The 27,006-nt window shown below is 41.3% G+C and overlaps 1 protein-coding gene across 1 annotated transcript in view; it reads right to left on the bottom strand.

Annotated features, from left to right (window-relative positions):
* Nucleotides 1–2,868: 2,868 nt before the first annotated feature.
* LOC309565081 (dispanin subfamily A member 2b-like) overlaps nt 2,869–27,006 on the bottom strand; it is a 40,899-nt gene continuing 16,761 nt past the window's right edge. Inside the window, exon 2 of the mRNA XM_082269841.1 lies at nt 2,869–3,062. Within this exon, the coding sequence (XP_082125967.1) occupies nt 2,874–3,062 (189 nt within the window). The 3' untranslated portion in view covers nt 2,869–2,873. The remainder of the gene's footprint in view (nt 3,063–27,006) is intronic.

Genomic DNA, 27,006 nt, shown 5'->3' on the forward strand with positions numbered 1-27,006 from the left:
TGAATGGGACCGCAGCTCAACTGCGAGCCAAAGGCTTGGCTCACAGTTGCTGTTCAGTCCCGCATAGTGAAGTGATCCTATGTCTAGCCCTGTTAGCAAGAAACTATAGAAGATGCCCTTTCATTTGAAAATCCTAGTTGCCTGGCTGTTTAAATCCAAAAACCATTGTTTCTGGTCATTGATTTAGAAAGTATTGAGCACAGAGTCAGGCAAAGCATATTTTAATAAGGATGTCAGAAATTGCAGCTCCTATATTTTATTTGTAAAGAATTTCTGTATCCTATTGTTACAAGTGTCGGAGGGATATCATAAGTTGTAAGGAGGCTCTTGGGTTTCTTTGGTCTGTGGAAATTCCCTGGGACCCAAGAAGTTGGAGGTTTCAATTGCATGAGTTTATTCATCTCAAACAGCTTCCCCAATCTTTGCAAATATGACTTCACCTAAAGTGACTCTAACATGATGAGGTAGTTATGGAAGCTGTCATCACTTTCACATCATTGTGAAATGATTATGAAAAGCATTACGTTAACCTGCCTAGCAATATATCTGCCGGTAAGAGAGCAGCAGAGAGCACAGCAGGTGATCCTTGGTAAAATCCATGATTTACCATCTGCAAACAGTAAATATTAAGGTCTACCAAAATTCAAATTTTCTTTTTAAATAGAGTATAGAAGTGCTTGGTCAGATTTTTTATTGCTGTCTATGTCCATGGTGGGCAATTCACAGGACAAAAAGTAATGACGAAGCCAACATTTTTAAAAAATGTTCCAATGATGGCTGTCAAAAAGAAGATGTTCTTTCAGTTTGGAGAGATTTCCCCTGACTTCCGTTGTGTCTCTAGGGTAGGAATGGGAAGAAGATAGATATCATCCTGCTCCTAAATAATACAGTAAAACCTTGGTTTGAGAGTAATTTGGTTTGAGAGTGCTTTGCAAGACAAGCACATTTTTTAAAGCGATGTCTTGATATACAAGTAGCGTCATGTATAAAAAAAGAAGAGAGCAGCCTCTAAAGTGTAGCAATATGGTTACATTTAATGAAGGTACAATATTTAGCAACTCGCATGGTTGATGATTAAAACAGGCACATCTAAGTATGCAGGCATCTGGGGTAAAGCTGTCCACATAGACCATCCACCGCACTGCCATCTTCATCATCCCTTCGCCGCTGCACTCCACGAGTGATTCAAAGCCTCACTTTCAGATCACTCTACTGCAAGCTATTCTTCCCGGTCATGATTGCAGACTGACAGTGGTGAGAGCCGGTGGTTCAGAAGATGGTCTATGTTACATAGTTACATAGTAGGTGAGGTTGAATAAAGACAATAGTCCATCCAGTTCAACCTGTGTAGGTGTGTGTGGCTGTAATCATCTCACATACCCCTGAATGTTCTGATCCTTGAGATGCACGTCCAATAGTCTTTTGAAAGCCACCATACTACCCGCAGAAACCACCTCTTGTGGTAGAGAATTCCACAATCTTGTAGCCCTAACAGTAAAGAACCCCCCACGTTGCCTGAGGTTAAAACGCTTCTCCTCTAATCGCATTGTATGCCCCCGAGTCCTCATGCAATCCCTTCGACTAAACAGCTTTTTTTCTAAGCTGAGATCCCCATTGAGATATTTAAAAATTGCTATCATGTCACCCCTCAGGCGTCTCTTCTCCAGGGAGAATAAATCAAGCGATTGCAGACGCTCTTCGTAATCAAGGTCCTCCAATCCCCTATGTGGACAGCTTTACCCCGGATGCCTGCATTCTTAGGTGTGCCTATTTTAATCATCAACCATGTGAGTTGCTAAATGTTGAACCTTCATTAAATGTAACCATATTGCTACACTCTCATCTCTCTTATATTCTGTAGCTCTGCTAGATTTTGCTTCTAATCCCCTTGGGAAGGCTGCATATTGTGGATGGACATTTTATGGTTACACAACCTATCACATTGCTATAATCTTTGTATATAGACTATAAACTGAAGGACTTGTGGAACGAATCATCTGAGTTTCCATTATTTCTTATGGGGAAATTTGCTTTGATATGAGTGCTTTGGATTACAAGCATGTTTCCAGAACGAATTATGCTCGCAATCCAAGGTTTTACTGTACATATTTTGCTAAACATTATCCTTGAAATAGCAGTAACATGACCTGTCTCCTCATAATCTGTCTGGACTGGTAGAGGAGCAGAGTGGCACATACACATGACACAGTAACGAAGCATGTGTTCTGCTCCTGGACTATATCTCCATTAATGCTCGGCTTCAGCAAAGTTCTAGGGGAGCATTCTCTCAAATATATAGGCATGGCAAGGGATATACTTTTATTTATTTATGATCACAAATTTGGTTATGCTCCCAGAAAAGTCCTCATAGATGGAATCAAGCATTAGGAAGGGCTTCATTTAGTCCAGAAGAATAAAGGAGGCATGTCTCTGACATCCAGCGATAGAGAAAAACCAGCAGAACAGGACATTTCAAGCTTTCCATCAGAAGCAGAAGGAAGTGTTGGCTGATTCAGTTATTTGCATGACAATAGGCAAGGAAATAGCAAATATTTAACAGGAATGTTGGTTTGGCTTTAACCATTCCCTAGTCTACTAAAAAAAATTGGTTTATACCTTAAGGACAGATCTAAATTGTAGAATGGGAAATGATTAACAGAATCTGGAGAATGGGATTTATAACTGTACAGTTAAAGATCTGATAAGGCCCTGGTGGCTGCCAAGAAACAAAGCGATCGTGTCCACATTTGAAATATATGTGTTGTGTGATATTCAAAGACTGTCTCTATTTGGAAGACAGAATAAGAGGCAAAAAGAGGCTGAAAAGGCATAGTCATTGATTTGTTCCTTAATCCATTCCATTAATCCATTCATTAGCCATATCTTTGGTTTACACGATCATGGAACATTTCAAACATTTTGGCTGACCGAAGAATGGAAAATATTATTACAATGGCAAAAAACAGGAAGCTAAGGACAAGGGCGGCGATGTTCAGGGAACGGGCGGTGGTTCCATAGCTTTGTGCTCCATGCCTATCTCCTTGCTGTTTCCTGTCCCGAGACTATGAGATAGAAAAATAAATAATTAGAATTTGGAAGTTTGAATTTGTTTTCACTTACAAAGTAAGGACCATTTTATACTATACAAGAACAGAAATATAATAGGTTACAGAATTATTCTATTGTACCCAGTGCCCAGGGTACTGCATTAATTCACATACACTATAATACCAAATGTATTGGGAAGCCTGCCTATACATGCACATGATCTATAATGGCATCCCAGTCTTAGTCTGTAGGGTTCAATATTGAGTTGCCCACCCTTTGCAGCTATAACAGCTTCAACTCTACTGGGAAAGCTGTCCACCAGATTTAGGAGTGTGTCTATGGGAATGTTTGACCATTCTTCCAGAAACGCATTTGTGAGGTAAGGGACTGATGTGGATGTGAAGGCCTGGCTCACAGTCTAGTACACTCTCTAATCTAACCCATCCCAAAGGTGTTCTATCGGGTTAAGGTCAGGATTCGTCCACCCCAAACTTGCTCATCAGTGTCTTTATGGACCTTGCTTAGCACTTGCACTTAGCAATAAGTATCCCATCCTTGCTCAGTATGCTTTGTGCACTGGTCCAAATCATTTGGTGGAGGGGGATTATAGTGTTTGGTTGTTTTTCAGGGGTTGGGCTTGGTCCCTTAATTCCAGTGAAGGGAACTCTTAAGGCGTCAGCATACCAAGACATTTTGAACAATTTCATGCTCCCAACTTTGTGGGAACAATTTGGGGATGGCCCCTTTCTATTCCAACATGACTGCGCACCAGTGCACAAAGCAATGTCCATAAAGACATGGATGAGCAAGTTTGGGGTGGAGGAACTTGACTGGCCTGCACAGAGTCCAGAACTCAACCCCATAGAACACCTTTGGGATGAATTAGAGTCCACATCCACATCAGTGCCTGACCTCACAAATGCGCTTCTGGAAGAATGGTGAAACATTCCCATAGACACACTCCTAAACCTTGTGGACAGCCTTCCCAGAAGAGTTGAAGCTGTTATAGCTGCAAAAGGTGGGCCAACTCAATATTGCACCCTATGGACTAAGACTAGGAGGCCATTAACTTTCATGTGCGTGTAAAGGCAGGTGTCCCAATACTTTTGTTAATATAAACAAAAGGAGTAGGTGACAATCAAAATATTAATACCCACTCACCTAGCGCTATATCTGATATCAACAGACAATGGATAAATAACAATATTATAATAGAATCTAATTCCCTTACGGGAGAATCAAGCTGCTGCTATAATGGCAAAAGATTATGTATAAAGGTGCTGAATTGACTTGATATTCTTATACAAGCACAAAAAACACTAGCAGCGCTGGCAGTGTATATCAATAAGTCCACCACAATAATGAGAGTACTGCTGTTGCAGCTGATACTATCACAAGTCCAAGAGAACTGTCGGGACTATTGGGGGGTTGATTAAAATAATAATAGGTAAAAAGAAAAATGATTTTAAAAGCCATGTATATTTCATATTATGCATATAAGGGATTCTGAACAGGATGGCGTCCATCTTGTTTTTAAGGTGAAACAAAGTTCATATATACTTGTTAAACAAAATGTCTCTCACAGGCTTACAAAGGGTCTATGGTTTCAACAGAGATCTTTGTATTTCTATGTAATCGTAAATAAGATTTCTTTTGACATCTCGATCAGATAAAACTTAGTCAGTCTGACGCTATGTTAAGGGGGGATATCTCAGTCTGTCTATAGGTATTTAACAATAGACAATGGCTCAGTGTTTTTCAGCATACATTTAAAGATGAACCATATAAGTTTTTATAGAAAACATCATCATATGTAAGATGTATATTAACGGTAATACATTGTATTCTTATTAATATAGAAGTGTGAACTTGATACTTATATAATATTAGATATATAATATATAAGTATACTTTTCTATGATGTGTAAGGACTTGTGCGTCTTAAAAACAAATTACTTCATGTTAAGGCATGTGGTAGGAGTGTTTATATAAGGATTGCTTTGGACTGGTTTAGTGCTCAAGGTGTCGTAAATATTCCCAAACCTAGACTATATCTGACAGCCCTTTGGCATGGTCAAATAAGTAATTGCTTTTCACTAGCCGACAGGTCAATAGGTCATCAGATAACAAATTGTTTTAATTATATTAAATACAAAATCTAATGAACGGTACGATACTGCCCTCTGGAGGCGAAATACCAGGTGCAGTCTTGAGATAATTTGAGATATTCCAATATAAAAATATTATATTGTGTTAAATAATATAATTATTGAAATGGCATTACTTGCCAAGATGAATAATGGAAATACAGGTGGACATTTATGTATGTACTGGTAGTCTGGACAAAGTTCTATGTTGTGTTTTATGATTAATCTCACATATAGAGAAATCATCATTTAATTTTATTATCCAAGTACGGGGTTAATTATCAAAAGAGGTGTCTATGATCTCATCAGTTTAGGTATAGAATATCCCAACCAATTGGGATAATGTTTCATCCCTCTGGGTTTTACTTATGGTAATTTTTATAGCTCTTTGTTCTTACCATATAAAAGACCAACCCAGATATGAGATAGACACACTTTACACTACTGACAACACACCTCACACTTACACCACACACGCTATTACATTTTTCAATAGACTCATGCAGACATACTCCCTGATCCACATCATTCATCTGAAACTTGAAGGGAAGCCACCATCTTAAGAAAGGCATCCATCTTAGGACTCTGGTAACGATTTGAAGCTAGCGGCTATCTTAAGTGTGGTAATTATGCCTTGCTATATTATTTGATTTTATTCAACAATTGTTTATTCCTTCCTTATATGTTTTATATTGCATATTTAAGGGTAATGAGATTACAATCCCAGCCGTATAAACCATGGTAGATTTTTCTCTAAAAAGCTGATTTTTGTTTTTATACATTTTTATTAATATCAGATTAAGTGCATTATTTGCAATTTTAAGTCTTCCGTTTTGCATGGCTTATTCTCATTCCTTCTGCAGTGGAATGACTTTGGGCCCTGTGATTCGCAGACCATTGTAGTCTGTTTATATAGAACATTAATTTATGGCTTATACTATACCTGGGAAGAAATGGTAATCTTGCTTTCATTTTGTTTTGGTTTCACTTTGTTTCACTTTGTTTTAGTTTCACTTTCATTATTGAGCTAAACATCACATTGCATTGATTATTTGAAGTTAGTATTTTTCTTGTAGAGTTATCTTTTTGTGTCACTTCTTGTTTGATCATATATTGTGTTTGCATGTCTTGAGAATAAATATTTTTATATATATTCCACGCTGTAGACTGTACTCACTAAGATTGGTATATGCTTTTAAAAAGAAATTAATCAATTAAAAAGAATTCACGACATTGATTTATGGCAATAGGTGAAGACTCTCCTTTTTCACAGATCTTTGCTTATTAACCATAAATAAATACACTGCTATATTCAGAGCAGTATAAATATTCTGACATAATTAAGTACGAGCGCAAGATATTTATTATTAAATATTCTTACATATAATGGAGGCCCCAGCGAGATAATTATTGATTTCTTACATATGCCAATCATAATATTGATCAGGTGACATAATCAATAACTTAAAAAAAAAAAAAAAAAAATTTTTTTTGGATTTTTTTTTTAATAATTATGAATGTTGATAGAAATGCATTAAAAATGTCTACAGCAGATAATGTTCATGCTGCCAACTCTGGCAAGGTGTGAGTCCCTAGTGGTAATGCCACAACCCCAGTAGATTTGGCACAGATCATACATGTGTGGAAACACCTCTCTGAGTCTGAAATGGTGGAATATGTAAATGCTGGTTAGAGTCATATATCAAAATCCTCAGAACGTCGGGCCAATAAAGGGCATCTGACATGGGTAGAGGAAAACCTGTATGTATGAACTCACCAATAAGCTTATCTAACACCAAAAAACGTCAGGAAGTGTGATCACATACTTTTTGAGTCATGGCCAATCTTACTGTATCTTTATGAGGAACTGCACCAGAAGGCTCAGCAAAAAGGAGTTTAGTAAAGTTTCAATCTCCACTCCAAATAAATGAGAGTATGAGATTAGGAACCTCCTTGAACAGGTGAAAGTAACCTCTATTGGGACACATAAGTTAAGAGAATGTAGCGTGAAACTGCAAAATGAAGTAGAACTGTGGCAAGAAGTTTGATCAAGTAAACTGTAATGGAAGTAACCATTTGAAAGTGAAATGTAAATGATTAATGCAATATTTAGGAAGTTTGAGCAAGGAAAAATGTTTTCTAGCAAAAGTTGCCGAGTAATAAGCAGTGGAAAATTTTGAAAAAAAATAAATAAATATATAAAATAAAAATGTAACAGTTCATTGTAATGACAGGAACTCATCAGTAAATACATAGGAGAGTTCCATAAGGTCATGGTGTAAATGCATAAGGGTAAATGTTTTATTAATCCTGCATTAAATATAATAATTATTCATAGACCCAGATATGACTCCCAGTCTGTTGGTTATGACCCAGACAAGGGGGGGAATCAGGCAAAGAGTCCATATCCTACCCCAGCCATATTCCTAAAATAGGAGGGCAGGAATTGGGCAGCCATGCATAAATAGGTATGAGTCATATCAGGTCACTGCAAAAAGACTAGCACCCCTAAAAAGACACCATGCACCTCCAGAATTTAAAAGTTTTAAAAAGAGTACTGTCCTGTATATTTTTTTTTTTGTTAATAAAAGGTCCTTAAACTTTATTGATCATCTTGAGGCCTATGAAAACAACTTTCTGTGTTGTGCCTGCAGGATGTCATTTAAAATGCAGCCCATATAAAACTTCACTGCTGCTAGAGCTGTGATCTACAATTTAAAATGTACACAGCACCAAAGCCCCATTGAATTATTTTTTTTTTTGCTGTACTCAAAAGTGCTTAACACCCTTCAATGAAGGAGCTGAGTACAACCATCAGGAATTTATATCCCTGTGCTTTGAGGCATTGCCCATGCACATAAAAATAATATGTTTGGCAAAGGAGCAAGATCTGCCACCTAGGCCCCAAGGGGAACACCGGATACCTTAAGGAGGACACCGGACATCCCATTAACAAGGGGGGGGGACAACCGCAAATAAATAGGGATTTGCCCCATCCTAGGGTTCCCCAAAATCCTTGGGAAAATCAAGTGACATTAAGGCCCAGACCTCACGCCAGAACCGCGTAACTGGTTCTGATGGGGATCTGTCCCATATGTCTGAACCCGAGAGATATAGGCACCGCAGGAGGCGGAGCCAATAATTCAACTCTGTAAAGTTTTCAGCAGAGTAGAAGCCAAGTTGGATCGGCTGATCACTTGGTTCACTTTGGGCACTGCAGCCCAGAATTAAAATAATTCCTCTTCAAGAACAAATCCTGTGGCCAGCCAAGGGCCACAAAATCCTTTAATGCCCAAATGGCAGGAATCAAAGGGATACACTGAATAGAGGCATAGGATGCAGAGGTTCTAACACCCTTTTATCCCAGGTCACAGCATTGAGGATCCTGAAATCCCTGTCAGGGGGGGATCTTGGTTGTGAGATACTAACTACCCTCCTATTTTTCAGTGGTCACTTCATCCCTCTGACTCAAACAGGTCGCTCAAAGCGGGCACATTTTCAAAAATCGCCAATGACGGTGATACCAAGGAAGATCAAACCCTAATGACGTAATGCAGTCAAGAGGTTAAAGGTTGTATACGGTAACCAAGAAGGAATCCTCAATGCCAGGTAGTTTGTTGCCTACAATAAATTGCATTGATGCCCCAAAGGGGGAGATATTATATTTTTTTCTCCTAAGTAGTAGGTAAATTTTAACAACATATTGTATTATTGTATCATTGTCCAATGTGTGGCATCCATGGCGATGGATACATCCCCATGTTAATAAAGCCCCAGAAGTCAGTCGCCCTAGGAAAGGTCGCATATATAATCTCACCTTCCCTTGTGTCATAAAAAGACTGATCACACGGTGAAAAAGCTTAGGGTACCTACATCGCATTGAAATGTCAATTGATAAGAATGTATATTCATACTGTATGTTTCATCCAATAGGAAGAGATTAACCTTCCATGCCAGGTCGTTGATTGGTACAGACGGTGATGTTTGCCAAAGACACAGCGATCGGATGGGTCATCTCTCCCTAGAGCACAGCTCAGGATGGAACCTCTCATTGAATCGGATCCCTCTACAGGAATCAAGCTGCGAGACGCCCCAGATTCTTGTTGACGGAGAGGAAGATTTGTTTCAACAGATCTTTGTGCATTTGATCCAAGGAAATCCATTGAGAGGAATCACACTACCTCCTGTTTTCAGTTGAAGGAGATGTGAGAATGGTGCATTGCACATGTGAGCAAAACCTCAGTCTGGGTGTATGACACTCTAGACCTTGCTGAAACCATTCATTATCCAACCAATATCCAAGGTTGAACGTCCAAACAGATTTCTCGGATTCCTGATTGCCAACATTGTTTTACTGCGATTTGAATGGTAATTGTCAATGCCATTGCAGCAGTTAATTTCTGTCTCCATCAAGACTTTGCAAGCTGGAGATGCAGATTTCAAGGAACATTTGTGTTTCTTTACCAGGAGATCAGAATTCAAAGAGACTAAATAGGAACAGTTTGTGACATAGCTAACACCAGCAAAGTCGCTACGAACTGACATTTTGAACTGATTTTTTTTCTCAATTTTTTTTTTATCGCTTTACTTAAAAGTTATGAACAATTCCCAATATGAACTATTCTCTTAAAAAAAAAGAGAACAAGACATTTTTTTTTCCCTTTTACTACTCCTTAAAAAGCTTTCTTTCCAGATAGGCCTAAGTTGCTCACTTGTCTACTGGGAAGAAAGGGGGGGATATGTCGGGACTATTGGGGGGTTGATTAAAATAATAATAGGTAAAAAGAAAAATGATTTTAAAAGCCATGTATATTTCATATTATGCATATAAGGGATTCTGAACAGGATGGCGTCCATCTTGTTTTTAAGGTGAAACAAAGTTCATATATACTTGTTAAACAAAATGTCTCTCACAGGCTTACAAAGGGTCTATGGTTTCAACAGAGATCTTTGTATTTCTATGTAATCGTAAATAAGATTTCTTTTGACATCTCGATCAGATAAAACTTAGTCAGTCTGACGCTATGTTAAGGGGGGATATCTCAGTCTGTCTATAGGTATTTAACAATAGACAATGGCTCAGTGTTTTTCAGCATACATTTAAAGATGAACCATATAAGTTTTTATAGAAAACATCATCATATGTAAGATGTATATTAACGGTAATACATTGTATTCTTATTAATATAGAAGTGTGAACTTGATACTTATATAATATTAGATATATAATATATAAGTATACTTTTCTATGATGTGTAAGGACTTGTGCGTCTTAAAAACAAATTACTTCATGTTAAGGCATGTGGTAGGAGTGTTTATATAAGGATTGCTTTGGACTGGTTTAGTGCTCAAGGTGTCGTAAATATTCCCAAACCTAGACTATATCTGACAGCCCTTTGGCATGGTCAAATAAGTAATTGCTTTTCACTAGCCGACAGGTCAATAGGTCATCAGATAACAAATTGTTTTAATTATATTAAATACAAAATCTAATGAACGGTACGATACTGCCCTCTGGAGGCGAAATACCAGGTGCAGTCTTGAGATAATTTGAGATATTCCAATATAAAAATATTATATTGTGTTAAATAATATAATTATTGAAATGGCATTACTTGCCAAGATGAATAATGGAAATACAGGTGGACATTTATGTATGTACTGGTAGTCTGGACAAAGTTCTATGTTGTGTTTTATGATTAATCTCACATATAGAGAAATCATCATTTAATTTTATTATCCAAGTACGGGGTTAATTATCAAAAGAGGTGTCTATGATCTCATCAGTTTAGGTATAGAATATCCCAACCAATTGGGATAATGTTTCATCCCTCTGGGTTTTACTTATGGTAATTTTTATAGCTCTTTGTTCTTACCATATAAAAGACCAACCCAGATATGAGATAGACACACTTTACACTACTGACAACACACCTCACACTTACACCACACACGCTATTTCATTTTTCAATAGACTCATGCAGACATACTCCCTGATCCACATCATTCATCTGAAACTTGAAGGGAAGCCACCATCTTAAGAAAGGCATCCATCTTAGGACTCTGGTAACGATTTGAAGCTAGCGGCTATCTTAAGTGTGGTAATTATGCCTTGCTATATTATTTGATTTTATTCAACAATTGTTTATTCCTTCCTTATATGTTTTATATTGCATATTTAAGGGTAATGAGATTACAATCCCAGCCGTATAAACCATGGTAGATTTTTCTCTAAAAAGCTGATTTTTGTTTTTATACATTTTTATTAATATCAGATTAAGTGCATTATTTGCAATTTTAAGTCTTCCGTTTTGCATGGCTTATTCTCATTCCTTCTGCAGTGGAATGACTTTGGGCCCTGTGATTCGCAGACCATTGTAGTCTGTTTATATAGAACATTAATTTATGGCTTATACTATACCTGGGAAGAAATGGTAATCTTGCTTTCATTTTGTTTTGGTTTCACTTTGTTTCACTTTGTTTTAGTTTCACTTTCATTATTGAGCTAAACATCACATTGCATTGATTATTTGAAGTTAGTATTTTTCTTGTAGAGTTATCTTTTTGTGTCACTTCTTGTTTGATCATATATTGTGTTTGCATGTCTTGAGAATAAATATTTTTATATATATTCCACGCTGTAGACTGTACTCACTAAGATTGGTATATGCTTTTAAAAAGAAATTAATCAATTAAAAAGAATTCACGACATTGATTTATGGCAATAGGTGAAGACTCTCCTTTTTCACAGATCTTTGCTTATTAACCATAAATAAATACACTGCTATATTCAGAGCAGTATAAATATTCTGACATAATTAAGTACGAGCGCAAGATATTTATTATTAAATATTCTTACAGAACCACAGCCAAATTCAGCAAGGCCATACTCCAGTGGTTAATAGTGCACCTCCACCGCACCACTATGAAGCCCTGCAGCAATTCACACTCACCAGATATGACTTAAATTGCGCCTTATTCCACCACTATGATGCTTATGTCACCCAGAAGATCCCAGTCTTGCTGCTCACCAAGACAGAGTAATCCAGATGATATTCAGCACACTGTGAAGCTTGGTCCCATGGAATCTTCCATGGGATCTTCTGGGTGATATAAGCATCAGTGTGGTGGAATAAGGTGCAAGTGAGTCCATTGGAGTATGGACTCACTTGCGATCCATTCACTGAATTTGGCTGTGCTGCTAGTGTTTGTTTCAAATCTTTGCAAATGTATTAAAAAAAAAAAGAAAAAAATCCCATGTACATAAGTATTCACAGCCTTTGCTCAGTACTTTGTTGAAGCACCTTTGGCACCAATTACAGCCTCAAGTCTTTTTGAATATGATACTACACCCATTTTTGGGCAGTTTCTCCCATTCTTCTTTGCAGGACCTCTCAAGCTCCATCAGGTTGGATAGGGAGCTTGAGATGGGGTGCAGCCATTTTCAGATCTCTCCAGAGATGTTCAATCGGGTTCAATTCCGGGCTCTGGCTGGGTCACTGAAGAACATTCACAGAGTTGTCTCTCTTGTTAGGGTCGTTGTCCTGTTGGAATATGAACACTTGCCCCAGTCTGAGGTCCAGACTTTTTTGTTTGAGTGTCATGGCGAAGGCTGTGAATACTTATGTACATGTGATTTTTTTTTTTGTTTTTTATTCTTAATAAATTTGCTAAGATTTCATACAAACTTTTCATGTTTTCATTATGTGTTATTGTTTGTAGAATTTAGAGGAAAATAATGCATTTCATTTATTTAGGAATAAGGCTGTGACATAACAAAATGTGGAAAAAATGAAGCGCTGTGAATACCTTCCAGATGCACTGTATCTAATTATTATTTTTGTATTTGCGTTGCTTATGGAACCTTTTGCTCAGAGTATTAGAAGCAACATGAAGATAACAGGGTGGAAAGTCGCAGAAGTGGAACACAAGATTAGCTTGTTTGCTGATGATGTTATGCTAATCATCACAAACCCATTATCTTCTTTAATAGAAGTAGAGAAAATGATAAATGAATTTAGCGCAGTATCATTCTATAAATGAAACATTGCAAAATCACAAATTATGGGCATTAATTTTCCTACTTTAAGGGTAGTTATTCCATATAATTTGGGAGTGTAAATCGATTAGAGCATTCTGGAACAAAATATTCTCTATGGTTTCAGAAGTTGTGGGAAAAAAACACAATTCCAAGCCCAGAGATGGCGATTCTTCATTTAAATATACATGAGATTCTCCCTAAGTACCGAGTAGTTATTATACATCTTTTATTAGCGGCAAAACTTTTAATTACAAGAAGGTGGAACTCCCAGGAAGTACCAACTCCATCTGATGCGGTTGAATTACTTAATCAACAATGTGAGATGGAAAAAATTATGGCTACTATAAGTTCGACGAAGAAAATATTTGGAGTCAGATGGAAGCCATGGTTAAATAATTTAAGATGTATAGTAACAATGGATTAGAGATATTGTATATGCATCAACATAGGAACTGTCTGTCTGTAAAAGGAACTTCCCATTTTAAAATGGATGTCGAGTGACGAGAGACTCAAGATAAAGGGTATTCTAAATATGCGAATCTCTTGGTTGGTGATTAAACTAGACTGGAAGGAAGGCTCTGCTTCTTCCTCTCCTTTTCCTGTTTCTCCTTTTCTCTTTTTCTCCCTTTCTTTCTTCTTCTCTCCTTTCTCCCCCCTTGTTTTTTTTTCTCTTCTTCTCTATTTTTTTTTGAAGGTACAGTAAAACCTTGGTTTGAGAGTAACTTGGTTTAAGAGCGCTTTGTAAGACAATAGTGTTGAGCGAACACGGACTGTATTATTCGTGTTCGTACCGAATAATTGGATTTTTTGTACCCGAACACGGACACGGACACTTTACTGTATGTTCGGGTAAAAATCCGTGTTCGGTCGTTTTATTTCCGGGTTTTGCATGCTTTGGCGCTCTTTTCATGGCGGGCTTTCAACAGCCAATCAACAATCGTTTAACTGGTGTGCCTTAAGCCATCCCAGCCATGCCTGCAAATGTCTCAGTAGCTGTGATTGGCCGTCTGAAGCATGTGACCAAGTCTTTATAAGTTCGAGGCAGCCGCAGCGGCGTCATTATGCTGCTTAGATTCAGGGACAGAGCACACATCAACGTGCTGGCTGCTGATTAGGGAAAGATAGGCAGGAAAAAACCATTTGTGTCCGGATAGAATTGAGGGACAGGTCGGAGTGTTTAGGCAGGGCGAGTTGTAGGCATTTTAGGGATAGAGTCTGCTGAATTATAGGGTCAGTGTCTTCTACAAACTACAATCGATATTGCTGTGTGGGGGGTGGGGTCTGCACTCAATCCTGATCTACGATCTCTTCTCAATCCTGTTAGGGACAGAGTCTGCTGAATTTTAGGGAAACTGTGTTCTACAAACTACAATCGATATTGCTGTGTGGTGTGGGATTGGAGATAGGCAGGTGTCAGTGATCCACATCCATTTTTCTGTGTGTGAGCTGCAGTGAACACAATCTTTTTGGGCTGCAGTGAACACAATCTTTTTGGGCTGCAGTGAACACAATCTTTTTGGGCTGCAGTGAACACAATCTTTTTGGGCTGCAGTGAACACAATCTTTTTGGGCTGCAGTGAACACAATCTTTTTGGGGTGCAGTGAACAAAATCTTTTTGGGGTGCAGTGAACACAATCCTTTTTGGTGTGCAGTGAACACAATCTTTGTGGGGTGCAGTGAACAAAATCCTTTGTGGGGTGCAGTGAAGACAATCTTTTTGGGGTGCAGTGAACAAAATCCTTTTTGGGGTGCAGTGAACAACATCCTTTTTGGGGTGCAGTGAACACAATCTTTTTGGGGTGCAGTGAACAAAATCCTTTGTGGGGTGCAGTGAACACAATCTTTTTGGGGTGCAGTGAACACAATCTTTTTGGGGTGGAGTGAACAACATCCTTTTTGGGGTGCAGTGAACAAAATCCTTTTTGGGGTGCAGTGAACAAAATCATTTTTGGGGTGCAGTGAACACAATCTTTTTGGGGTGCAGTGAACACAATCTTTGTGGGGTGCAGTGAACACAATCTTTTTGGGGTGGAGTGAACAACATCCTTTTTGGGGTGCAGTGAACAACATCCTTTTTGGGGTGCAGTGAACACAATCTTTTTGGGGTGCAGTGAACACAATCTTTGTGGGGTACAGTGAACAGAATCTTTGTGGGGTGCAGTGAACACAATCTTTGGGGGGTACAGTGAACACAATCTTTGTGAGGTGCAGTGAACACAATCTTTGTGGGGTGCAGTGAACACAATCATTGTGGGGTGCAGTGAACTCAATCTTTGTGGGGTACAGTGAACACAATCTCATACTTCTGAAGGTTTGAGGGTGCTGCCTGTTCCATACTCCCCCTACTCCTCATCTAGCCTTTTAGGGGTACAAACAATAGTAATTGGGGCCTAGTGTGGTTGTGTACGTGTGATATACATACACTTTTTTGGGATCATATTTTCTATTCCGCTATTTAATCAAAAACCTTTGGGGATCAGTTAAATTGGGGGATAGTCTGTGTTGGTACGTGTGAGAGAGATCCACCTTTCCAAGTTGTTGGGGTTCATCTCATACTTCTGAAGGTTTGAGGGTGCTGCCTGTTCCATACTCCCCCTACTCCTCATCTAGCCTTTTAGGGGTACAAACAATAGTAATTGGGGCCTAGTGTGGTTGTGTACGTGTGATATACATACACTTTTTTGGGATCATATTTTCTATTCCGCTATTTAATCAAAAACCTTTGGGGATCAGTTAAATTGGGGGATAGTCTGTGTTGGTACGTGTGAGAGAGATCCACCTTTCCAAGTTGTTGGGGTTCATCTCATACTTCTGAAGGTTTGAGGGTGCTGCCTGTTCCATACTCCCCCTACTCCTAGCCTTTTAGGGGTACAAACAATAGTAATTGGGGCCTAGTGTGGTTGTGTACGTGTGATATACATACACTTTTTTGGGATCATATTTTCTATTCCGCTATTTAATCAAAAACCTTTGGGGATCAGTTAAATTGGGGGATAGTCTGTGTTGGTACGTGTGAGAGAGATCCACCTTTCCAAGTTGTTGGGGTTCATCTCATACTTCTGAAGGTTTGAGGGTGCTGCCTGTTCCATACTCCCCCTACTCCTAGCCTTTTAGGGGTACAAACAATAGTAATTGGGGCCTAGTGTGGTTGTGTACGTGTGATATACATACACTTTTTTGGGATCATATTTTCTATTCCGCTATTTAATCAAAAACCTTTGGGGATCAGTTAAATTGGGGGATAGTCTGTGTTGGTACGTGTGAGAGAGATCCACCTTTCCAAGTTGTTGGGGTTCATCTCATACTTCTGAAGGTTTGAGGGTGCTGCCTGTTCCATACTCCCCCTACTCCTAGCCTTTTAGGGGTACAAACAATAGTAATTGGGGCCTAGTGTGGTTGTGTACGTGTGATATACATACACTTTTTTGGGATCATATTTTCTATTCCGCTATTTAATCAAAAACCTTTGGGGATCAGTTAAATTGGGGGATAGTCTGTGTTGGTACGTGTGAGAGAGATCCACCTTTCCAAGTTGTTGGGGTTCATCTCATACTTCTGAAGGTTTGAGGGTGCTGCCTGTTCCATACTCCCCCTACTCCTAGCCTTTTAGGGGTACAAACAATAGTAATTGGGGCCTAGTGTGGTTGTGTACGTGTGATATACATACACTTTTTTGGGATCATATTTTCTATTCCGCTATTTAATCAAAAACCTTTGGGGATCAGTTAAATTGGGGGATAGTCTGTGTTGGTACGTGTGAGAGAGATCCACCTTTCCAAGTTGTTGGGGTTCATCTCATACTTCTGAAGGTTTGAGGGTGCTGCCTGTTCCATACTCCCCCTACTCCTAGCCTTTTAGGGGTACAAACAATAGTAATTGGGGCCTAGTGTGGTTGTGTACGTGTGATATACATACACTTTTTTGGGATCATATTTTCTATTCCGCTATTTAATCAAAAACCTTTGGGGATCAGTTAAATTGGGGGATAGTCTGTGTTGGTACGTGTGAGAGAGATCCACCTTTCCAAGTTGTTGGGGTTCATCTCATACTTCTGAAGGTTTGAGGGTGCTGCCTGTTCCATACTCCCCCTACTCCTAGCCTTTTAGGGGTACAAACAATAGTAATTGGGGCCTAGTGTGGTTGTGTACGTGTGATATACATACACTTTTTTGGGATCATATTTTCTATTCCGCTATTTAATCAAAAACCTTTGGGGATCAGTTAAATTGGGGGATAGTCTGTGTTGGTACGTGTGAGAGAGATCCACCTTTCCAAGTTGTTGGGGTTCATCTCATACTTCTGAAGGTTTGAGGGTGCTGCCTGTTCCATACTCCCCCTACTCCTAGCCTTTTAGGGGTACAAACAATAGTAATTGGGGCCTAGTGTGGTTGTGTACGTGTGATATACATACACTTTTTTGGGATCATATTTTCTATTCCGCTATTTAATCAAAAACCTTTGGGGATCAGTTAAATTGGGGGATAGTCTGTGTTGGTACGTGTGAGAGAGATCCACCTTTCCAAGTTGTTGGGGTTCATCTCATACTTCTGAAGGTTTGAGGGTGCTGCCTGTTCCATACTCCCCCTACTCCTAGCCTTTTAGGGGTACAAACAATAGTAATTGGGGCCTAGTGTGGTTGTGTACGTGTGATATACATACACTTTTTTTGGATCATATTTTCTATTCCGCTATTTAATCAAAAACCTTTGGGGATCAGTTAAATTGGGGGATAGTCTGTGTCGGTACGTGTGAGAGAGATCCACCTTTCCAAGTTGTTGGGGTTCATCTCATACTTCTGAAGGTTTGAGGGTGCTGCCTGTTCCATACTCCCCCTACTCCTCATCTAGCCTTTTAGGGGTACAAACAATAGTAATTGGAGCCTAGTGTGGTTGTGTACGTGCGAGATACATACACTTTTTTTGATCATATTTCCTATTCCGCTATTCAATAAAAACCTTTGAGGATCAATTGAATTGCGGGATAGTCTGTGTCGGTACGTGTGAGAGAGATCCACCTTTCCAAGTTGTTGGGGTTCATCTCATACTTCTGAAGGTTTGAGGGTGCTGCCTGTTCCATACTCCCCCTACTCCTCATCTAGCCTTTTAGGGGTACAAACAATAGTAATTGGGGCCTAGTGTGGTTGTGTACGTGTGATATACATACACTTTTTTTGGATCATATTTTCTATTCCGCTATTTAATCAAAAACCTTTGGGGATCAGTTAAATTGGGGGATAGTCTGTGTTGGTACGTGTGAGAGAGATCCACCTTTCCAAGTTGTTGGGGTTCATCTCATACTTCTGAAGGTTTGAGGGTGCTGCCTGTTCCATACTCCCCCTACTCCTCATCTAGCCTTTTAGGGGTACAAACAATAGTAATTGGGGCCCAGTGTGGTTGTGTACGTGTGATATACATACACTTTTTTGGGATCATATTTTCTATTCCGCTATTTAATCAAAAACCTTTGGGGATCAGTTAAATTGGGGGATAGTCTGTGTCGGTACGTGTGAGAGAGATCCACCTTTCCAAGTTGTTGGGGTTCATCTCATACTTCTGAAGGTTTGAGGGTGCTGCCTGTTCCATACCCCCCCCTACTCCTCATCTAGCCTTTTAGGGGTACAAACAATAGTAATTGGGGCCTAGTGTGGTTGTGTACGTGCGAGATACATACACTTTTTTGGGATCATATTTCCTATTCCGCTATTCAATAAAAACCTTTGAGGATCAATTGAATTGCGGGATAGTCTGTGTCGGTACGTGTGAGAGAGATCCACCTTTCCAAGTTGTTGGGGTTCATCTCATACTTCTGAAGGTTTGAGGGTGCTGCCTGTTCCATACTCCCCCTACTCCTCATCTAGCCTTTTAGGGGTACAAACAATAGTAATTGGGGCCTAGTGTGGTTGTGTACGTGTGATATACATACACTTTTTTTGGATCATATTTTCTATTCCGCTATTTAATCAAAAACCTTTGGGGATCAGTTAAATTGGGGGATAGTCTGTGTTGGTACGTGTGAGAGAGATCCACCTTTCCAAGTTGTTGGGGTTCATCTCATACTTCTGAAGGTTTGAGGGTGCTGCCTGTTCCATACTCCCCCTACTCCTCATCTAGCCTTTTAGGGGTACAAACAATAGTAATTGGGGCCCAGTGTGGTTGTGTACGTGTGATATACATACACTTTTTTGGGATCATATTTTCTATTCCGCTATTTAATCAAAAACCTTTGGGGATCAGTTAAATTGGGGGATAGTCTGTGTCGGTACGTGTGAGAGAGATCCACCTTTCCAAGTTGTTGGGGTTCATCTCATACTTCTGAAGGTTTGAGGGTGCTGCCTGTTCCATACCCCCCCTACTCCTCATCTAGCCTTTTAGGGGTACAAACAATAGTAATTGGGGCCTAGTGTGGTTGTGTACGTGCGAGATACATACACTTTTTTTGATCATATTTCCTATTCCGCTATTCAATAAAAACCTTTGAGGATCAATTGAATTGCGGGATAGTCTGTGTCGGTACGTGTGAGAGAGATCCACCTTTCCAAGTTGTTGGGGTTCATCTCATACTTCTGAAGGTTTGAGGGTGCTGCCTGTTCCATACTCCCCCTACTCCTCATCTAGCCTTTTAGGGGTACAAACAATAGTAATTGGGGCCCAGTGTGGTTGTGTACGTGTGATATACATACACTTTTTTTGGATCATATTTTCTATTCCGCTATTTAATTTAACTGGGCCTCCATGCGAGACCTGTGTGCCTTGTTGCGCTGTTTTGAGTACTCCACCAACATGGCCAGTGGCAATGACGCCGTTCTCAGCTTAACTATCCCACTTCTATGCCTCCTTGAAAAAACAATTCGGGCGATGATGGAAGAGGATGTGGCACAGGATGAGGAGGAGGAGGAGGATGAAGAGGTAACATTTCCAAGGCTTTCAGGGCAGTCATTCGCAAGGGGCTCCGAGGGTGGGTTCCTGCACACGCAAACGCCAGGGACGCAATTGTCCAGCAGGGGCACAGTTCTGGAGGATGAGGAGGATGAGGAGGAGGAGGAGCTGGAGGAGGAGATGGAACCATGTTCACAGCAGGGTGGCACCCAGGCCAGCTCATGGCCATCACTGGTGCGTGGCTGGGGGGATACAGAGGACACGGACGATACACCTCCCACAGAGGACAGCCTTTCGTTGCCTCTGGGCAGCCTGGCACACATGAGCGATTACATGCTGCAGTGTCTCCACAACGACCGCCGAGTTGCCCACATTCTAACTTGTGCTGATTACTGGGTGGCCACGCTGCTGGATCCCCGTTACAAGGACAACGTACCGTCCTTAATTCACTCACTGGAGCGCGATCGCAAGATGCGCGAGTACAAGCGCACGCTGGTAGACGCCATGCTGCTGGCATTCCCATCTGACAGCGGGGCCACAGTGGAAGCACAAGGCAGAGGAGGAGGAGGAGGAGGTCGCCAACGCAACCAGGGCACCGCCAGCACCGCAGAAGGCAGGGTTAGCATGGCCGAAATGTGGAAAAGCTTTGTCAGCACGCCACAACAAACAGCAGCACCAGCAGCTCAGATGGAACGTCTTAGCAGGAGGCAGCATTTTACCAACATGGTGGAGCAGTATGTGTGCACACGCCTACATGTAGTGAATGACGGGTCTGCCCCCTTCAACTTCTGGGTCTCCAAATTGGGCACATGGCTTGAGCTTGCCCTTTTCGCCTTGGAGGTGCTGGCGTGCCCTGCAGCCAGTGTATTATCTGAACGGGTATTTAGCACGGCTGGGGGCGTTATAACAGACAAGCGCAGCCGCCTGTCCAGAGACAATGTGGACAAGCTCACGTTCATTAAAATGAACCAGGCATGGATCCCACGGGACTTTTCCGTACCTTATGCAGAATAGCAATGGATACCGACCTTACCCACCCATTGTTCCATTTTTGCTCTTTCTCACTCTTTTGGGGTGTACCCTCATTTAAAATTTTTGAAAAGAAGCAGTGTTGGCTACCTCGTCCTCCTCCTCAGGGCCAGATTAATGTAGGGGCTATTGGAGCTGCAGCTCCAGGCCCCTACCTTTTATATAGGCCCCGGGTTGGCCATATTCACTGTTACCGCTCTTCTGTCACTTGTAAACACAGAAGTCTGGCTTCTATGCTCGCTTCCCCAGGCAGCACCCTCAGAACCTCCCCACACAGCGTGAAGGCCGGACAAGGAGGGACAGTTGGCGATGCATGGATGTGTTTATGGGCTTCAGAGACAGCATCCCATGTTGAATTAGGCATGCATGGTTGCACCCTTCCTCCTCTGGGTGCATGGCAAGGCACGGCCCTTAAGGCCCTTCAAAATCCTCAGCACCAAGCCCATGATGCTGTTAATCCGGCCCTGGTCCTCCTCCACCGCCGCTTCCACCTACACCGCCCATAGGTGTGCGCAGCCTATTGCATTAAGGTGTGCACCCCAAAGTTGAAATACACATGCATGTGTTTGCCAGCAGGGAGAGTAATGTATCGGGGCCATGTACCTGTAGGCAAGGAGAAATAGAGCAGAGCAGGTCCCAGGGAGATCTTTCCCATCTCCTCACTGGCAATGCTATGTGCCCTAGGTGATTAGGGTGTGCCCAGGCACACCCAGCACACCCTGTGCGCACGCCTATGTCACCGCCACATCCACCACCACCTCAACCTCCCTCCTACTCCATATGGGCCTCGTCCTTCAGAGATGAAGAAGAACATTGTTTTATTTTTCTGTTTTTTTTTTGTTGTTTTAAGTTATTTCCCTATCCACATTTGTTTGCAGAGCACTTGCCATGCTCTTAATTACGTTTTGCTGCCATTTGCAGCACTCTAGCCCTTTCCTTTGGTGTTTTAGAGCCATTTTAGTGCCTTAAAGTTCGGGTCCCCATTGACTTCAATGGGGTTCGGTGTCCGGGAAAAGTTCGGTAAAAGTCCGGGACACGGACCCGGACTTTTTTTTAAAGTTCGGCCGAACCCGTCGAACACGGACATCTAGGTGTTCGCTCAACCCTATAAGACAAGCAAAATTTTCAAATACATTTTGACTTGATATAAAAGCGATGTCTTGATATACAAGTAGCCATAAGTCACAGCTGAGTATAAAAGAGAAGAGAGGTGCCTCTAAGTGTAGCAATATGGTTAAATTTAATGAAGGTACAACATTTAGCAACTCACATGGTTGATGATTGGAACAGGCACATCTAAGGATGCAGACATCCAGGCTAAAGCTGTCCACATAGACCATCCTCTGCACCGCCATCTACGTCATCCCTTCCATGCTGCTCCTCGCTTTCAGATCGCTTTACTGCAGGGTGGTCTTCCCAGTCAGGATTACAGACTGGCAACCGGCGGTGCAGAAAATAGTCTATGTGGACAGCTTTACCTCGGATGCCTGCATACTTAGATGGGCCTGTTTTATTTATCAACCATGTGAGTTGCTAAATGTTGTACCTTCATTAACCGGTTGCCGACCGCCGCACGACTATATACTGCGGCGGTCAGCCCCGGCCAGGCAGAGTGACGTATCGGTACGTCACTCGCCTGTCACTGACTTGCGAGCCTATCGCGGGCAGGCGCGCGCCCGCCGCGGCTCGTTCACAGACAAGTCAGTGCGTGTGACCGGCGGACTCGATGTCCGCCGGTCACACTGCGATCGCTCCTGTGAAGGGAGAAAGACAGAGCGGCTTGTGTAAACAAGCTGCCTGTCAGTTCTCCCTGTGTAAAAGTGAAGATCTGTCCGTTCTACTATGTAGAACGGTTGATCTTTGCTTTTACACCAATAGGAATGTCCCTACACAGTAGAAAGCACGCCCCTAGGACACACTTAACCCCTCCCTGTCCAATAAAGTTAACCCCTTCCCTGCCAGTGTCATTTTTGCAGTAACAGTGCATATGTATAGCACTGATTACTGCAGTAATGTCACTGGTACCCCCAAAAGTGTCAAAAATGTCAGTCAAGGGTCCGATCTGTCCGCCGCAATGTCGCAGTACCGAAAAAAAATCGCAGATCGCCGCCATTACGCGTTAAAAAAAAAAACACCAAAAATGACAAAAATCTTTCCCTTTGTTAGTAAACGCGATAACTTTTGCGCAAACCAATCAAAATACGCTTTTTGCGATTTTTTTTTTACCAAACATAGGTAGCATAAAACAAATTGGCCGAAAAATGTTAAAAAATTTTGATTTTTACTTTTTTTTTTGGGGAATTTCATATAAAAAAATGTGAAAAATATTGTTATTTTTGCAAAATTTACGCTCTTTTTTTGTTTATAGCGCGTGATCAAAAAATCGCACAGGTGATCAAATACCACCAAAAGAAAGCTCTGTTTGTGGGAAAAAAAGGACGTCAAATTCGTTTAGGTACAGCGTCGCACGACCGCGCAATTGTCCGTTAAAGTCACGCAGTAAAAAATCACAAAAAAACCCCTGGTCCTTTAGCAGCCAAATCCTCCGGGGCTTAAGTGGTTAAAAGTAACCATATTGCTACACTTAGAGATAGAGACGCCTCTCTTCTCTTTGATACTCTGTAGCTCCTGCTGGATTTTGCTTCTAATCCCCTTGTGGAAGCGGCTATTTGTGGATGGACATTTTATTGGTTATATAACCTATCGCAATGCTATAATCTTTTTAAATGGACTATAAACTGAAGGACTTATGAATAAATGGTTGTGGAACGAATCATCTGAGTTTCCATTATTTCTTATGGGGAAATTCGCTTTGATATAAGAGTGCTTTGGATAACAAGCATGCTTCCGGAACGAATTATGCTCGCAATCCAAGGTTTTACTGTATAATGTTATGACTAGTGTTGAGCGAACACGGACTGTATTATTCGTGTTCGTACCGAATAATTGGATTTTTTTTACCCGAACACGGACACGGACACTTTACTGTATGTTCGGGTAAAAATCCGTGTTCGGTCGTTTTATTTCCGGGTTTTGCATGCTTTGGCGCTCTTTTCATGGCGGGCTTTCAACAGCCAATCAACAATCGTTTAACTGGTGTGCCTTAAGCCATCCCAGCCATGCCTGCAAATGTCTTAGTAGCTGTGATTGGCCGTCTGAAGCATGTGACCAAGTCTTTATAAGTTCGAGGCAGCCGCCGCAGCAGCGTCATTCTGCTGCTTAGCTAAGGGACAGAGCACACATCAATGTGCTGGCTGCTGATTAGGGAAAGATAGGCAGGAAAAAACCATTTGTGTCCGGATAGAATTGAGGGACAGGTCGGAGTCTTTAGGCAGGGCGAGTTGTAGGCATTTTAGGGATAGAGTCTGCTGAATTATAGGGTCAGTGTCTTCTACAAACTACAATCGATATTGCTGTGTGGGGGGTGGGGTGAATCTGCACTCAATCCTGATCTACGATCTCTTCTCAATCCTGTTAGGGACAGAGTCTGCTGAATTTTAGGGAAACTGTGTTCTACAAACTACAATCGATATTGCTGTGTGGTGTGGGATTGGAGATAGGCAGGTGTCAGTGATCCACATCCATTTTTCTGTGTGTGAGCTGCAGTGAACACAATCTTTTTGGGCTGCAGTGAACACAATCTTTTTGGGCTGCAGTGAACACAATCTTTTTGGGCTGCAGTGAACACAATCTTTTTGGGGTGCAGTGAACAAAATCTTTTTGGGGTGCAGTGAACACAATCCTTTTTGGTGTGCAGTGAACACAATCTTTGTGGGGTGCAGTGAACAAAATCCTTTGTGGGGTGCAGTGAACACAATCTTTTTGGGGTGCAGTGAACAAAATCCTTTTTGGGGTGCAGTGAACAACATCCTTTTTGGGGTGCAGTGAACACAATCTTTTTGGGGTGCAGTGAACAAAATCCTTTGTGGGGTGCAGTGAACACAATCTTTTTGGGGTGCAGTGAACACAATCTTTTTGGGGTGGAGTGAACAACATCCTTTTTGGGGTGCAGTGAACAAAATCCTTTTTGGGGTGCAGTGAACAAAATCATTTTTGGGGTGCAGTGAACACAATCTTTTTGGGGTGCAGTGAACACAATCTTTGTGGGGTGCAGTGAACACAATCTTTTTGGGGTGGAGTGAACAACATCCTTTTTGGGGTGCAGTGAACAACATCCTTTTTGGGGTGCAGTGAACACAATCTTTTTGGGGTGCAGTGAACACAATCTTTGTGGGGTACAGTGAACAGAATCTTTGTGGGGTGCAGTGAACACAATCTTTGGGGGGTACAGTGAACACAATCTTTTTGGGGTGCAGTGAACACAATCTTTGTGGGGTGCAGTGAACACAATCTTTTTGGGGTGGAGTGAACAAAATCATTTTTGGGGTGCAGTGAACAACATCCTTTTTGGGGTGCAGTGATCAAAATCCTTTTTGGGGTGCAGTGAACACAATCTTTTTGGGGTGCAGTGAACAAAATCCTTTGTGGGGTGCAGTGAACAGAATCTTTGTGGGGTGCAGTGAACACAATCTTTGGGGGGGTACAGTGAACACAATCTTTTTGGGGTGCAGTGAACACAATCTTTGTGGGGTACAGTGAACAGAATCTTTGTGGGGTGCAGTGAACACAATCTTTGGGGGGTACAGTGAACACAATCTTTTTGGGGTGCAGTGAACACAATCTTTGGGGGGTACAGTGAACACAATCTTTTTGGGGTGCAGTGAACACAATCTTTGTGGGGTGCAGTGAACACAATCTTTGGGGGGGTACAGTGAACACAATCTTTTTGGGGTGCAGTGAACAACATCCTTTTAGGGTGCAGTGAACACAATCTTTGTGGGGTGCAGTGAACAACATCCTTTTAGGGTGCAGTGAACACAATCTTTGTGGGGTACAGTGAACAGAATCTTTGTGGGGTGCAGTGAACACAATCTTTGGGGGGTACAGTGAACACAATCTTTGTGAGGTGCAGTGAACACAATCTTTGTGGGGTGCAGTGAACACAATCATTGTGGGGTGCAGTGAACTCAATCTTTGTGGGGTACAGTGAACACAATCTCATACTTCTGAAGATTTGAGGGTGCTGCCTGTTCCATACTCCCCCTACTCCTCATCTAGCCTTTTAGGGGTACAAACAATAGTAATTGGGGCCTAGTGTGGTTGTGTACGTGTGATATACATACACTTTTTTTGGATCATATTTTCTATTCCGCTATTTAATCAAAAACCTTTGGGGATCAGTTAAATTGGGGGATAGTCTGTGTTGGTACGTGTGAGAGAGATCCACCTTTCCAAGTTGTTGGGGTTCATCTCATACTTCTGAAGGTTTGAGGGTGCTGCCTGTTCCATACTCCCCCTACTCCTAGCCTTTTAGGGGTACAAACAATAGTAATTGGGGCCTAGTGTGGTTGTGTACGTGTGATATACATACACTTTTTTTGGATCATATTTTCTATTCCGCTATTTAATCAAAAACCTTTGGGGATCAGTTAAATTGGGGGATAGTCTGTGTTGGTACGTGTGAGAGAGATCCACCTTTCCAAGTTGTTGGGGTTCATCTCATACTTCTGAAGGTTTGAGGGTGCTGCCTGTTCCATACCCCCCCTACTCCTCATCTAGCCTTTTAGGGGTACAAACAATAGTAATTGGGGCCTAGTGTGGTTGTGTACGTGTGATATACATACACTTTTTTTGGATCATATTTTCTATTCCGCTATTTAATCAAAAACCTTTGGGGATCAGTTAAATTGGGGGATAGTCTGTGTTGGTACGTGTGAGAGAGATCCACCTTTCCAAGTTTTTGGGGTTCATCTCATACTTCTGAAGATTTGAGGGTGCTGCCTGTTCCATACCCCCCCTACTCCT

Source organism: Pelophylax lessonae (genome assembly GCF_965119305.1).
Source record: "Pelophylax lessonae genome assembly, chromosome: 10".
Lineage (NCBI taxonomy): Eukaryota > Metazoa > Chordata > Amphibia > Anura > Ranidae > Pelophylax > Pelophylax lessonae.